This window comes from Asterias amurensis, chromosome 14 (assembly GCF_032118995.1).
Source record: "Asterias amurensis chromosome 14, ASM3211899v1".
Lineage (NCBI taxonomy): Eukaryota > Metazoa > Echinodermata > Asteroidea > Forcipulatida > Asteriidae > Asterias > Asterias amurensis.
Genome location: NC_092661.1, coordinates 8,174,705 through 8,190,732, shown reverse-complemented (window position 1 = coordinate 8,190,732; position 16,028 = coordinate 8,174,705). Strand labels below are relative to the sequence as shown.

Below are 16,028 nucleotides of genomic sequence, written 5' to 3'. Positions count from 1 at the left end.
AACACACTTCTATGGTTCCCTGCCTGGCAAGCTTTGCCCGAAAATGTGTTCATATCGTCAAAGGCCGGGTAGAGCCCCACCCAATCACCAAAAAGGGTCATATCTTATAAAGTTGTCAAGCTTTTTTTGCTACGTTTCAGCTAAGCAAATTTGTATGCTTTTATTATACTGTAGGCAAACAAACAGTGGGTAACCAGTGGCGATAATGTAAAAGTATAGCACTCTGCAAGGTAACCCGTTTCCATTATGCACGGTATTGATATGCTAAGCTAATTTGTTTTGCTTACAAGCTTTGATTAGTTTGTTGCACGTAGATGCACGTTGGGACATGCCAACATAATGGATGACTAGAGAGTCAGATGGCAATTGGACGAATGGTGATTAATGATATCTGTGATCTGGACCGGTGTTGACATGATAATTGAGTACATGAAAAGCTGTGCACTAAAGCTAATATGTATCAATTAGATTCATCTGTGCATATAGGGCCTATGGCAATTATCATGGAGTACTTGTGCCTTAGGCCTATATTGGTGCCTATATAGGGCATACGTAACACTGGTGCCTGATAGGGCATATACAAACACTGCATATTATAGCCAATGGAACGCTGGGACTAACGAACACTGGTGGAAATGGATCAGGGGTCGATTTCACAAAGAGATTGCATGGATAGTCCTAAGTTATGACGAGTAACTGGTCCTAACTCGAGATAAGACTAGTCCTAACTCTTTGTGAAATCCACCCCTGGACCATGAGCACAGGTGCCTGGGTAGACCATGTACAGGGCCTACGGAACAATCACCTGGTACTAGGGCCTGTGTAACTCAACCTATAGGCCTACAGAACACTGATGCATAGGGCAATGGAACAATCTGGCCGTAACCTAACATAATAATACACAAATTTCGCATCTTCAGATATCATTTAACATGTTGTATCATCCTTTACATTTTTGTGTTGAACTGTTCGTTGCTCAGAAACAAAAAATGAGGTTAGTCTCGTTTAGTTCTTGATAACTACAGAGGTAGTATTACAGTATTGAACATTTACAGCCCTCACAGCTATTTACGTTCCTTTATACTTTCAACAAAGCTTTCAGCTGAGAGGCCCAATTGTTAAAATGTTGTGCCCTTTTACAGTCAGAAGCCGCCATTGATCCTTTGGGCGGAAAAGATTACCAATAAGTGCCGCTAATTTGAAGCAACGCTCCCCATTCGTTTAGCTTTTTATACCTGAACCTGAAAAATGTAGGTATCAATTTAGGATTTATTATACTTCAAAATGTGAAGGGAAAAATACAGTACTGAACATTTATAGCTGCTCACAAAATGCCCAACAAATATTTGTTAAAATGTTATGCCCCTTTTACCGTCAGAAACCGTCACCGAGCCGCCATTGATCCTTTTGGCGGGAACGATTACCAATAAGTGCCGCTAATTTGAAGCAACGCTCCCCATTTAGCTATTTATACCTGTATACCTGAAACCCAATCCGCTCTTGGTTTCCGATTAGTGAAACGTGAGAAAGTTTCAGCTCTTTGAAAAAGAAGCGTATTCGGAAACAACAATTGAAATCGACCCCGGATTCCCTGATTGCTTATGGGGTCCCCAGAGTTCGCAGCCATTCTAATCTCTACCCGTGAAGTTGTCAGTTTTGTTGTTTCCTTAAAAGTGCGGCAGATCTTTCATTTGTTGCGTTCCTGTAAAGTAAAAGGAAAACCTTATACTCGTATGTTCTTTTTCGTTTTTGCTTTCTGACAAAACGCAGTGCACCACACTATTGATAGATTACCTGAATTTGATACGGACGGACAACTCGTGAACCTTCTAAAGAATAGTCTCGACGGTGCATATAACAATAAGTTACTTTTGGGAAGGGTCGGGGTGATTAGGGTGCACTGGGAAGAGGGTGTGGCAAGGGCTTGCCTAAATTATCATATAGGAAATTTAACTTAGATAAACATTGCATGCTATACCAATGAAACATACTTTCCTGGTGAAACCGGAGGTGGTGAAGCGTTCACTCAAGCCCGGTTCTTACTTCGAACCATTCGCTATAAAACAGCCATGTGACGTCACAAGCCATTTCGCATTCGCAGTAAGTATGAACTGGGCTAAAAACTCATGGTTCAAGTTGTACACCATTTTATTTAAAAACCCTCCTTTATCAAAATGTGTTGTCGTTTGGTATATATACAGACTAAGCTTCTTTTTGGCAAAGTTTGAATAAAAGTTTGAATACAAAATTCACACTTGGCTAAAACAAACTTTTTTGTTTTGATGGTGGAACATTTCACTATTAAAAAAAGATTGTTTTGCAAGATCCCACTTCACATCTTAGCTTTTCATTAACGCGGATTTGAGATGGTGTACCAACATAGAACAAAATAATTACTGTGGTTGCTAGACCATGCAGGTTATCTCAGCAGTCAACCGGTCGACCTCGCACGGGGCTACCGCGGCGTGTACACGGCCCAGCTGTCTCCCTCGGAGCCCCTTGGTGTCCCAATCAAGCCACAATCTCCGCGTCGTATCAGTTGATAAAATATTCTCCAATTAAAGCATGTTTACACCATTGGTAATTGCCTTGACTAATGTTTTCTATCAACCACACACACTACTTACATCAAGAAAGTTCTGAAAGTTTTCTTCCGACCTTGGGTTTTCTTCCTCCATGGTTTAATTTTCTTCATCTTTGTTTAAGATTTCACCCTTTGCATGTTACTACAGTTCGTAATGTGCCAGGTTATAGTCATTACTGAAGGTGGCGCATGTTACATAAAATTTGATATATCTATTTCTATGGATTTATTCAACAATTTATTTTGTATGTAGCCTTGATGTACGAGGTGGCAAAACTACCTCGTACCCACAAACTACTGGTACACTAACCATATTGAATGCATGTCTGTCCGTGTTGACATAGCTCATTACGTGAATACAGACGAAGTAATACTGTTGCAAAATTCTTCGGGCCTTTGTTTGTTATCTTGTTTGGGGGTTAGTGCAAAACGTCAGTGAAAACTGGGATTATTGATTCAGTCACTTATTTTGTATAAACTATCTCAAATTTTAAAACAAACCCATGAGAAACAAATAAAAACAACTTCTAAGTTGACATTAATTCGGAAGTTACAGGTTAAAATTCTGCTCTAGGCAAATAATATTTTGATTTGACCCCAAAACATTGCCACTAAGTAACAATATTATTCTCCGTCCTCTTGCCCTTTCATCACCCGACCAGCCGTGGTTTATCACCGGGAAAACCTGTCAATATCACGGGTCGACCTTCAGGCTCCTTCTGGTACCTTACATGTCACTACATCATCAGTACGGAAAAACGGCAAATGTACATCCGGGCCTCCGTAATCCTCCCTATATAGCCCCACACCTTCCGTGCTAATATTTATTCCGGCTCAGTGGATCCTGATTCCGGATCGCCTCAGTGCGTATGTCCTCCTCTTGACACAAGCCAGGTGGCGGAACGCTGTCTGGGCCGGATCCACAGAGCCGGAACGCATGGTTATTAAAGAATTTGTTTACCAACAATAATTAACATCAACTTATGACCAATGCATTTTGGAGCAACTTTTTTTTCCCTTCTTTTTTTTCCATGGAAATTATTTATTCACACTTAAGACCACTACTCATATTACAAACACGCTGAAAATCCATAACATTAACAGCAAAAAAAAAAAAAAAAGTAAAAATACGCCATACAATGTTAACCTTGAACCAATAGTTTGAAAGAGTCCCATTTTTGTGGAAATTAACATTGGAATCATTATTTTAGAGCAACCTTGGTTGTACAGACGGGTCTGTAAATCAATGCACTTTTGTGTGTGAACTGACCCCCTGCTTACCTCACGAGAATGAGAGCAATTAATGTCAAATTAGTGAGACAATTAATTAAGATGCAATTGTTCACATACAGGGAGGCAACTCACATGAATTATAATCTACATGTAATCCCTGGAAATATTAAAGGCAGTGGACACTATTGGTAATTACTCAAAATAATTATTGGCACAAAACCTTCCTTGGTAACAAGTAATGGGGAGAGGTTGATAGTATAAAACATTGTGAGAAACGGCTCCCTCTGAAGTGCCATAGTTTTCGAGAAAGAAGTAATTTTCCACGAATTTGATTTCAAGACCTCAAGTTTAGAACTTGAGGTCTCGAAATCAACCATCTAAACGCACACAACTTCGATGACCGACTGAGCTCAAATTTTCACAGGTTTGTAATTTTATGCATATGTTGAGATACACCAAATGTGAAGGTTAGTCTTTGACCAATAGTGTCCACTGCCTTTAAACCCTATCCCATATACACTCTTAAAAAAAACTCCCGGGTCAATGGATTCCGGTTCCCTATAGGATCTGACTCAATTCAGTTTAACCAGGAGTCGAATTCACAAAGAGTAACGACCAGTAACTCGTCCTTACTAGTTTTTGTATCAAGTTCCGAGTCAATTGACCCAGAAAGGGTCAAGCTCAACGGAACTCCTCGTGAATCTGGACCCCGGCGTTTTTAGAGTGTACGTTTCACATTTGATGCAACTTCTTTAGAAAGGTGAAACTCTCGGTAAAGCTAACCGGGGGATATTTCGCTAATTGCACTCCGCTAGTTAATGGGAAGCCATTTCACAGGAAGTGACTCTCTCTGGGAGTTTGGCGTAAAAATGGCAATTCCTGTGTGAAAAAGTCAATTATTTTCCCTGGCACAATCTTGGGTGATTTCTGTATAGCTCGATAAGCGTCGTGGTTGACTAAGTGTTGTCTTTTTACCGGAAGCATGTCAAACTGACCCGATAAGTTTCAGGGGTAGAGTTTCGGAATATAAATTACTGTTTCCGATAAACCATAACTTATCAAGTATCGTTTCTACTCCTCTCAGCTCAAACTTAACATTGTTTCCGAACAAAATATGAAAGTTGTTTCTCGGAGATAGTTGCATTACGGCACTGACCAAAGAAGTGATGCCATGCAATCGACCCATGTGTACATTGCTTTATAACAAAAATGGCATCAACTTATGACCAATGCATTTTGGAGCAACTTTTTTTTCCCTTCTTTTTTTTCCATGGAAATTATTTATTCACACTTAAGACCACTACTCATATTACAAACACGCTGAAAATCCATAACATTAACAGCAAAAAAAAAAAAAAAAGTAAAAATACGCCATACAATGTTAACCTTGAACCAATAGTTTGAAAGAGTCCCATTTTTGTGGAAATTAACATTGGAATCATTATTTTAGAGCAACCTTGGTTGTACAGACGGGTCTGTAAATCAATGCACTTTTGTGTGTGAACTGACCCCCTGCTTACCTCACGAGAATGAGAGCAATTAATGTCAAATTAGTGAGACAATTAATTAAGATGCAATTGTTCACATACAGGGAGGCAACTCACATGAATTATAATCTACATGTAATCCCTGGAAATATTAAAGGCAGTGGACACTATTGGTAATTACTCAAAATAATTATTGGCACAAAACCTTCCTTGGTAACAAGTAATGGGGAGAGGTTGATAGTATAAAACATTGTGAGAAACGGCTCCCTCTGAAGTGCCATAGTTTTCGAGAAAGAAGTAATTTTCCACGAATTTGATTTCAAGACCTCAAGTTTAGAACTTGAGGTCTCGAAATCAACCATCTAAACGCACACAACTTCGATGACCGACTGAGCTCAAATTTTCACAGGTTTGTAATTTTATGCATATGTTGAGATACACCAAATGTGAAGGTTAGTCTTTGACCAATAGTGTCCACTGCCTTTAAACCCTATCCCATATACACTCTTAAAAAAAACTCCCGGGTCAATGGATTCCGGTTCCCTATAGGATCTGACTCAATTCAGTTTAACCAGGAGTCGAATTCACAAAGAGTAACGACCAGTAACTCGTCCTTACTAGTTTTTGTATCAAGTTCCGAGTCAATTGACCCAGAAAGGGTCAAGCTCAACGGAACTCCTCGTGAATCTGGACCCCGGCGTTTTTAGAGTGTACGTTTCACATTTGATGCAACTTCTTTAGAAAGGTGAAACTCTCGGTAAAGCTAACCGGGGGATATTTCGCTAATTGCACTCCGCTAGTTAATGGGAAGCCATTTCACAGGAAGTGACTCTCTCTGGGAGTTTGGCGTAAAAATGGCAATTCCTGTGTGAAAAAGTCAATTATTTTCCCTGGCACAATCTTGGGTGATTTCTGTATAGCTCGATAAGCGTCGTGGTTGACTAAGTGTTGTCTTTTTACCGGAAGCATGTCAAACTGACCCGATAAGTTTCAGGGGTAGAGTTTCGGAATATAAATTACTGTTTCCGATAAACCATAACTTATCAAGTATCGTTTCTACTCCTCTCAGCTCAAACTTAACATTGTTTCCGAACAAAATATGAAAGTTGTTTCTCGGAGATAGTTGCATTACGGCACTGACCAAAGAAGTGATGCCATGCAATCGACCCATGTGTACATTGCTTTATAACAAAAATGGCATTTAAACCCATTTTTGTTTTGCAAATCCCCAAAATCTTAATGAACAATTTTCCTACGGTTGTGAAACTTGTTTTGTTCTCAATGTAAGATTTGTCTTAGTTCAATAATACAATTTTTTTTTGCCTTGCCTGTAAAAGCCAAATTATACCTTCCGCGGTTTCACTATTAAACTAATGGTCAGTATTTGTAATAACGTATGCTATATTTTGTATAGTAACTTTTACTACACTTAAAAGGATGTGGTGCTTTTCTGCTTCATTTCAATTATATGTTTTGTTATAAGGCCCTACAAGATATGACTCTCTGTCTCTTGGGAACATTTCTCTTTTTGTCGTAAACTTTACCCATTTTGTAATACCTCGTCTTCCTTGTGCTGACGAGTGCACAAAGGTAGTCTTATTAAAACTGAGGGCTCGTCCTGTGAGTTATTAAAAACTTAAGGTTAGTCCAAAGTTAGGGCAAGTAACTCGTCCTAACTCGAAATAAGACTACTCTTTGTGAAATCCACCCCTGCTTCATCAGTGAAATGGGTATTGTTTATGATAACGCAATCTGTGTTTACAAATTGCGTCTTATTAAGGGTTTGAGCGAGTCTACGGTCACAGTTTCTGTCAAAGCAAGTTGGTCATTCAATCAGACGCGTGCCGAGACGTACCCTCCAGCTTACTACCCCGCGGCGTAATTAAGCTTTTAGCCCCGTGCCAGTGCAGTCTCCTCAAGCTAGAAGGGCTGAGCAGCCGGGTTTACACGGGGTGGTATGCCGTGGGGCCCTCCGTGGCGTGAGAACGGCAGGGCGTGGATCGGAAGTTGATGTCTTGACTTATCTGTTCTGTAATTTTACCAAGTTGTCATCTTGGATTTAATGAGAGTTTGTCTTCTTAATTAAGCCACGAGTCGGATTTCGCAATAAGTTGTAATGCGCCGTTTCGTTGCTTTATTATACAAACGAGTTGAAGTCCTGAGAGGTTCAATGGCTGTACATAATAATCCACTGATTGGATTAGGTTTAATACTCATAATAATGCTTAGGCTTGTGGGTACTGGCTATACCTCCATAAGCCACACCGTCCACCATTTGTCCGATCATTTTCGGCTAGCAGCCTATTTTACTTTCAAGTGATTTTGCCTCTGCAGTTGAAACCGTCGTCGAAATTGACTGTGAGACATGCGAATTTATGAAGCATTACCTTCAATTATTAACTAAGGTGTTCCATTTTATTCATACAAAATCGGCATTCAATTTAGCAGAGTTTTGGGCATAACTAGAGAGTTCTACGAAAAGAATGACGAAAGAGAACATTGTTTGCTCACACAACAAGTGGCCCGAATGGCTGTTTGATTTCGGGCGAAATATAGTTCAGCCTATGACATTTAACTAATGACATTTAAATTTGCCGAAAGTGAGCGACCGGGAAAACTTAATATGAAGGTGTAATTAATGGGAGGGGGCACCCCCCCCCCGCCGAAAAAGGGGGCGGTGTCCATGCCTTGAAATCATTACTTTCGTTCTTACCATTTACCATGGCCTATGTTACACTTTACCCTCATGTCAGATAACTTAACAAAAAATGGAAAAAGACACAATAAGGGCGCTTGTTTTGTTCTAAAGAAATGCAAATGGAAACGACTGTTTTCATTTGCCAGAAGTCATTCAGAGAAAAAAGTTGTGCACCTCTCTTTGTACGTTCTAACCATACCAAAAGGCGTTTAGTACACTTTGACATTTCAAGTTCAGCTATTGGTAACTTCAAGGCCAAAAGTATATCGTTCGCAACACATTGTACCCCTCCACACTATTTTCAGCAAGAGAGGTATAGTCTTGGCTCAAGACGTCACTGTCTCAAACTCGTAACGGAACGTAACGTAACGTTACATGATTACCAGACAGAGGGCGCACTTTTCGTCTTGAATTCATATCGGTTGACGACTGTCTGAAGCTGGAAATCGAACCAAGAATAAATAGACTTATACGCAAAGCTTGCGGGCGATACGGCGCACTACATGGTAGAGAGGCTGGGAAATAATCGATGCGAAGGTCTTGGAACCAAGACTACACTGAGGGGAAATTTAACATGAATTTGTTCTCAGGCTTGTCAATGTCAGGAGATTTGTTGTGACTGGAAATAATCTCAAACATTCGTCCTGGGTAACTCTATTCCGTATGAACAGTCACGAACATGACGACCCAACCGACGGCCCTCTCCCCAAACCATGCTAGTGTTTTCCTCTAAAGAGAAAATGCAATTATTTCGAGTTGGAAATGGTTAGAGATAAAGGCCATGTTTAAGTTTAAAGGTATATTTTCATCAGTAGTTTTGGGGAGTAAAAACTTTGTGTTTAAACTCAATCCAATCCTCAAGTTTTGGCAAAAAAAAATCAACAAATCGAAGAGCAAAAAAAAAACACTGTTTCCGCAACATTGGCTTAGTGTTAATGGTCGCAAAACTGTGCTATTTCTTACTTGCGCACGTTCATTTACTTATTTCTTTCGATTTTTGCAACCGAATCAAAAAGCATTGGTGGTTTGGGTGTCTCCGTTAAAGCTATTTTTCTTGATTTTGTGATCTGGCTATTTTGTTTTCCGTACAAAATATTTACGGTTATAGAGGTTTTGCGCTATGGTTTACAGATTGAAAATGAACACTGTTTTCCGAAATAGTTTTCTTAGTTTTAAGGGGACGGTTACGAACGTTTTGTCATGTAGTTTGAAGCTTCATGGCAATCTTTTGTCTAGCTCAATATTGCGTCTCCCCCCCCCCCGACTTTTTATATATTGTGTTTGTTTGGGTGGGGTGTCATTATCGCTAAATATTAATACAGGTGTAGCAGTTGAAATAGCGTTTCAACTACATTTTTGGTCCCATTTTGACACAAGCTCCGTGTAGCCCACTGCTGATTATAGAAAAGGTATTGCTAAGAAGACGAAACAGTTTAAATCAAGCCAAACGCCAATGTGATAATATAATTGTTTGTGACTGCACTGCACCGGCTCTCGACAAGTTGTAAGCCAAAAATGTCACAATCGAACGAAGCATCAGTGCTGACCTGTGAGATGTGCAAAACACTTCTCTTTACTTCGGTAATATCACAGAGGGAAATATTCTCTCCATGGAAGATGAGAACTGGTAGATGAAGTTTATAATCAGTCAGCCTTTTTTCAGAATGAAACTAATGAATAATCCCCTTCTCGTTAATTACTCATCACGTACTTGAACTGATACCGAAGCCCTAGGCCCATGTGGCTACACGGTAAATCATTTCAACCAAAGAATGCATTCCGCCCAAGAGGGAAGTAAATGAGGAATGCGCACTATTTTCCCGATTATTCTTCGCTGGAATTAATGATCTAAATTTATGACAACTAATTACCAAAGCCAGGCATTCGCCACTTCACAACAACAACGAAAACGCGGGAATTTTTTGTTTTTCGTCAGTGTGTGCTCGAGACAATGAAGTGCGTAATCACATCTCCTGCCTCTGTTTCCATGCCAACGTGTCCTCCACCCTTTTATAACAGGATGATTGTTTAAGTCTTGGCGGTCTGAGTTTGTCCATCTCTCTGTTTGTTTGGTGTCCCTCACGTGCGAGGGATTAAGGTAGGAATGTAAGTTGCTCATTACGCCCGGTGTAGTCAGATCTTTCTGAAGCTACCGTTTTCCATCATCGTCTGCCTCATCAGTCAGGGAGTTCCAGCGTTCTCTAGATGTCTTAAATCACGGTGTAATACAGGTAATTACTCCTTGTCGGCTATCGAGCTGGGAGGAAAGCTGCCTTGAACCGATGATGGGGGGGGGGGGGGGGGTTCCTCTTTGAATTATTGAGAGAGGCTTGTGATGAGTGAAACTGTTCAGACTGATTGAGATGGAAATGGAAGTTGTGTATAGCCCGGGGTGGGGTGGGTGGGGTTGGGAGGAGGTGGGCCCCACACCTGTCAGATTATATAGTTTTATATTTCAAGTTTTATAAGAAAAGCAAATTAAACCGATCGAAATGAGCAAAGTCTGTGTAGGTGTTCTTGTGCATCCCTTGTGGGGTCTTTTACACAATGTTAAAATGGAGCCAAGTGTGTCTTTGTTTTACGTTTATCTGTGCAGGGTGCTGGGAGAGAGGGGGTACATTCATATCGAAAACCTGCTCATCTGTATTAGTGCCCTCACCAACGTAACAGCACACACCAATATGCTCTATATAATAGTAAAAAATATATAATCATAAGTATGCTTACCGGAATTGGACACACGTGCTGAGCGGAAATCATGTGGTCATCGGTGGCTTCTGCTACGACATGACTCTCCAAGTCTAACTGGTTGTTTCTGCTAAGCATTTTGCTTACTAGCAAACGTTCGTTCCCATCTAGTTCCCATCTTAAGAATTTATCAAAGAGCTTTTTTTTTTTCAAAGCTACAAACAAAAATCAGTTTGCCATCGTCATGCTACCTTTTTGTCGTGCGCCTTGAGTGTATCTGTGTGCATGTGCAGTCCAACAAGACTTAAAAGGTAGTGGACATATTTGGTAATATTGTTAAAGACCAGTTTTCTCACTTGGTGTATCCCAACATGCATAGAATAACATCTGTGAAAATTTCGACTCAATTGGCTTATCGACGTTGCAAGAAAATATTAAAAGAAAAACACCCTTGTTGCACAAATTTGTGTGCCTTAAGATGCCTAAAAAATATTAAAAGACTTCAGGCCTGAAGCCTTTAAATATTTGAGTAAGAAATTACTCTTTCTCCACACACTACGTTACTTCGGAGGGGCCGTTTCTTGCAATGTTTTATACTATCAACAGCTCTTCGTTGTTCGTTACCAAGTAAGTTTTTATGCTTACAGTTTTTTTTTGAGTAATTGCCTTTAATACTGACTGTCCAAAAAAACAGTCGTCCGGTCCGGATGGGACTCGAATCGAAGTCCACAGAGACGCTACATACTGTGGGAAAGATGGTTCTGGGTGCAATGTGTTTCTTATTCATTTCCAATAATGATGTTTTCTTGTTTTTGTTTAACTGCAGCTTCAACGTCAGCACTGGAATCTCAAGATACAAGCAAGGACCTCTACTGGTTTTGAAAATGAATCAAAGATGTCAACTGTGAGGAAGACCTTTCAGACAATTCGAAGATGTTCTGAGCAGTTCTTGTTGGCTTGAGGAGGCAATCGAAGATGAGTGTCCAAGGACAATGAAGACTTAGCAGATGGGAACGCAGAACATTGCCACATCTTAGAACTTGTTGGGTCTCACAATACCTCGAAGGGTGCCCATTGCAGTGACGTCAGTATGTCTGCTATGGCTCCAATTACCCACAATTTTCTCTACAATCTTTGCTTTTTAATCAGAGCTGAAAATTCCTTTTTTAACGAGCTGGAAGATTGAAAAAGGACTGATGTTTGCCCCACTGCCAAAAACTTACGCGGATTTGCTTACAAGGATGCGTCCGGACGGTCCGAACACACGGAGTGAGAGTGGCTGTGGACCAGGATTACCGGAACGGATGAAGTTCAAGATCGCCGGAACGTATGTTGTCTATTATGAACTACTTTTGCCACAGAACGGAAAACCCAGTGGCACCCCGACGACGTTGTTGGGGTCAAAGGGAATCACCCAGTTGAGCTTGAAGATGAAACAGAATTAATTGTGCAATCAGAGAAAACGTGTATCATAGGGTCTGCTCAGATGAGCGGCTATTTTGTTTATTCACCGAGCAGCCATTTTGAGAAAAATGGCAGTTTAGATTTCGTTGCATGTAAAGTGCGATGTCTTTGTGATGCATATAAAGAGTCTCTTGTCCGAAATAGTGACAAGCTCGACCATTCAAAATAAATGTTATTTCATAAAATCTATATCAATATTAATTATTATTATTTGTCATCAAATAAGGCAATGAGACAAACATTGTTTCGTGGTTTGATAAGTTGTACCTCAGAGTTCAAAACACATTTAGAGAAAAGCCCAACAAAATAACAAATTTGAACACTTTTTGTATTTACATTTCGATTTTGTTTATTGAGTGAATGTACCGTCAGATGTAGGTCAACCAGAACACTTTTGTTTAGTTTGTTGAGTTAAAATCATAAGTTGCAGCACCGAAAAGGGCTAGGGTCGAAAAGTATGAAATTAACTTACAAATCCCCATTTCTGTCTTGTTTACACAGGACTCGGGAAATGTTGAGTTTATTTACCACACATGAGTGGTTGGGCGAAAACACAAACAACATTCTGTATTCCCCGATGTAAATTGAACATCTATTAAACTACTTATACTGTCTTCCTTGTTTGAAATTCTAGAGATGTTTTCAACATTTCTGTTGGTCATTCTCACTGCAGCCTTTAAAGGGAAGGTTTGTCACCGTTTGGTTATCACTCTTAAAGTTGATGGCAATTACAAATCTTTGGTTATAGAAGCCTATACAACAGCTTTTTTTTTAGTATAAAGCATTTTCAGAAGCATTTTCACCGCAAATATATCAGTTGTTATGCCCCATAATTTTACTTTGAGAAGCGTACCGTGTTTAAAGGGTGTATGTACTCTTTGTAGGAGAAAATAAAACACACACAATGTCCACAGATTTACACTAAACTTACACAGTTTGAAGATAATAGTAGTAGAAAGCTTCCCTGAAAATATTACGTGCTGAGGTGCTGTAGTTTTGGGGAAATGAGTAAAACAATGTCATGAAAATAATTTTCGTCTCATGAGACCAAAATTATTTTAAGCATTTACAAACGTATTTTCATTACATTGTTTTACTCATTTCTCAAAAACTGCAGCAACTCATTAAGTAATATTTGAAGGGGAGCTTTCCACTTTCATTATCTTCAAACCCTGTAAGTTTAAGGTAAATCTGTGGACATTTTGAAAAAGTACCCAAATCCTTTAACGCTTCTCAGATTGTGTTTTAGGGGAACAGGAGTTGAAACCAACGGTTCTTTTCAGAACCACCCCAACTCATTAGAGATAGTCATTGCATGGTGTTACCGAAAACCTTTCCATTAGATTGTGTATCATCTTGCGTGGACATTCCCTCCGGATTTTCGGCAATACCTAAAACACGCGACCACCTTTTGAAATGAAGTTTTCAGCTGTTAGTTTTATTGTAAACATATTAATTTATATAGGATAAGACCAATCAAACGGTTTCAAAAACCAAAGATTCTTTGCCTTTAAAGACAGTGGACACTATTGGTAATTGTCAAAGACTATATCCTTCACAGTTGGTGTATCTCAACATATGCATATAATTACGAACCTGTGAAAAATTGAGCTCAATCGGTCATCGAACTTGCGAGATAATAATGAAAGAAAAAATACCCTTGTCCCACGAAGTTGTGTGCGTTTAGATGTGCGAGTGCGAGTTGATTTCGAGACCTCAAGTTCTAAACTTGAGGCCTTGAAATCAAATTCGTGGGAAATTACTTCTTTCTCGAAAACTATGGCACTTTAGAGGGAGCCGTTTCTCACAATGTTTTATACCATCATCCTCCCCCCATTACTCGTCACCAAGAAGGGTTTTACGCTAATAATTATTTTGAGTATTTACCAATAGTGTCCACTGCCTTTAAGGGTCTGATAGAGTTGAGTTTATTCTGTCACGCCATTGCAAACTCTCTAACCCAAATGCTTCAAATGCCAAAAGGGAATCTGGTCGGTATGTCACTTTATACCATCTGGCTGGCCTTTCATTTGGGGCGGCTATTATTAATGGTAGAGGAAAAACACCATCAACTTTAAAGGTAAAGTATACCTTTGGTTTTTGGAACCGTTTGGTTATTTCACACAAATGTAGATAAATACAATCGAACTAACCTGTGAAAATTTCATTTCAAAAAGGTGCATGGTCGCGTTTTTGAGATGTCGCCAAAAATCCGGAGCGAACGGGTCCACGGCGGAAGAATAATCCCTGCAGGAAAACACAATCTGAGAAGTGTTATTGCAGTAACGTTTCTCACATTCATAATTTGGGGCCAACAAACTGACACCTTTTTACATAACCACATCCGTGAGACGAAAGCTATTTTAGCAATGTAAAACGTATTAACCAGTCATGGCAATTATACCATATGGTAAATACGTTTTACATGCTAAAACTGAGACGAACATTTTCGTGATATCGTATTTCCACCATGCAAAGTTTCAAATTCTACTGACATTTGTTTACTCATTTCTCGAAAACTACAGCACCTCAGCGAGTAATATTTTAAGGGAAGCTTTTTACCACTATCTTCAACCTGTGTAATTCTTTGTACATTGGGTTTTGTGTTACAAAAAAATAGCGAGACTCTTTAAAAGTGATTACCAGACCTTCCCTTTAAAACAAATCAACAAGAAAATGTAGATTTGATTAATCTGATTATATGCAGACTCTGCAGAATACTAGTCTTGCGATCGGACGTTTTTTATCTTTCTCATAATTTCATTAGGATGTGGAACATTTAGCTTTGTCGAAAATAGGACATGTAAATCTGTAAAGTAGGATGAAAGGGGGATATAAAGAAGGCAATTGATTTTAAACATCGTGGTAAAAACTTGATACCAATTGTTCTGTATAGAGAAAACATTGTTGGAAATGTAAAAAAAATGAGTTGTTTAGCCTCGTCCCTTTTAAAAATATGCTGACCGGGAGGAAAGTTTGTGTATGTATGTCCACCCCACGCCCCCCCCCCCCCCCCCCAATCCACCCAATCTGTCAATACAACACGCTACCAAACCTCAGTACCTGCGAAACTTTGGATAACCATGTAGACATTATAAAGATCCTCTACAAAAATAAGAAAGGCCGTCAAAAACTAAACGAACAAGTTTTTTCTTAAATTTTGGCTCATTCCTAATTCTACTAAATTCATTTCTAATTAAAACAAGACTTGTACACATACTTTTTGATGGCTCCAGGTGGTAAACACATCCAGGAGGATTTCGAGATAAAGATTTAAATGCTTATTTATTCTTAAAAGAAAATATTTCAACCAAAAATGGCTGAATTGAAAAGAAACAAACCACATACATATGACATGAAACAATGAAATTCAGTAACATTTTATATTCAAAAAGTTGTAAAAAGGAAAGTGCACGAAAATAAATATGTACCAACCAAATACCAATTGAATCATTTATAAAGCGTTCGTGACAACAAGCTATATATTGTACCTGAGTGCCACTGTCACAACCTTTATAAGAAACATTTACTAGTAAGTCATACAAGAACAATACTAGTTTCTTTCCCCATAATATAATGTATTTATTTAAATCTCCTATCAATTTTTCAATTATTTATTTATTAAGTTATTAAGATTATTATTAATAAGTGTTATTTAAAACAAAAACTTGTTAAAGGAACACGTTGCCTTGGATCGGTCGAGTTGGTCTTTGAAAAGCGTTTTTAACCGTTTTTTATAAAATGCACATGGGTAGAAAGATGTTGTAAAAGTAGAATACAATGATCCACACAAACATGCCTCGAAATTGCACGGTTTTCCTTTTACCTCGTCAACTAACACGGTCGGCCATTTATGGGAGTCAAATTGTTGACT

At 39.1% G+C, this 16,028-nt stretch overlaps 1 protein-coding gene across 1 annotated transcript in view; it reads left to right on the top strand.

The window, feature by feature from the left end:
- Positions 1-13,027, top strand: part of LOC139947148 (transcription cofactor vestigial-like protein 2) — a 28,275-nt gene extending 15,248 nt beyond the window's left edge. Inside the window, exon 4 of the mRNA XM_071945006.1 lies at positions 11,517-13,027. Coding sequence (XP_071801107.1) covers positions 11,517-11,572 — 56 coding nt within the window. The 3' untranslated portion in view covers positions 11,573-13,027. The remainder of the gene's footprint in view (positions 1-11,516) is intronic.
- Positions 13,028-16,028: the final 3,001 nt, after the last annotated feature.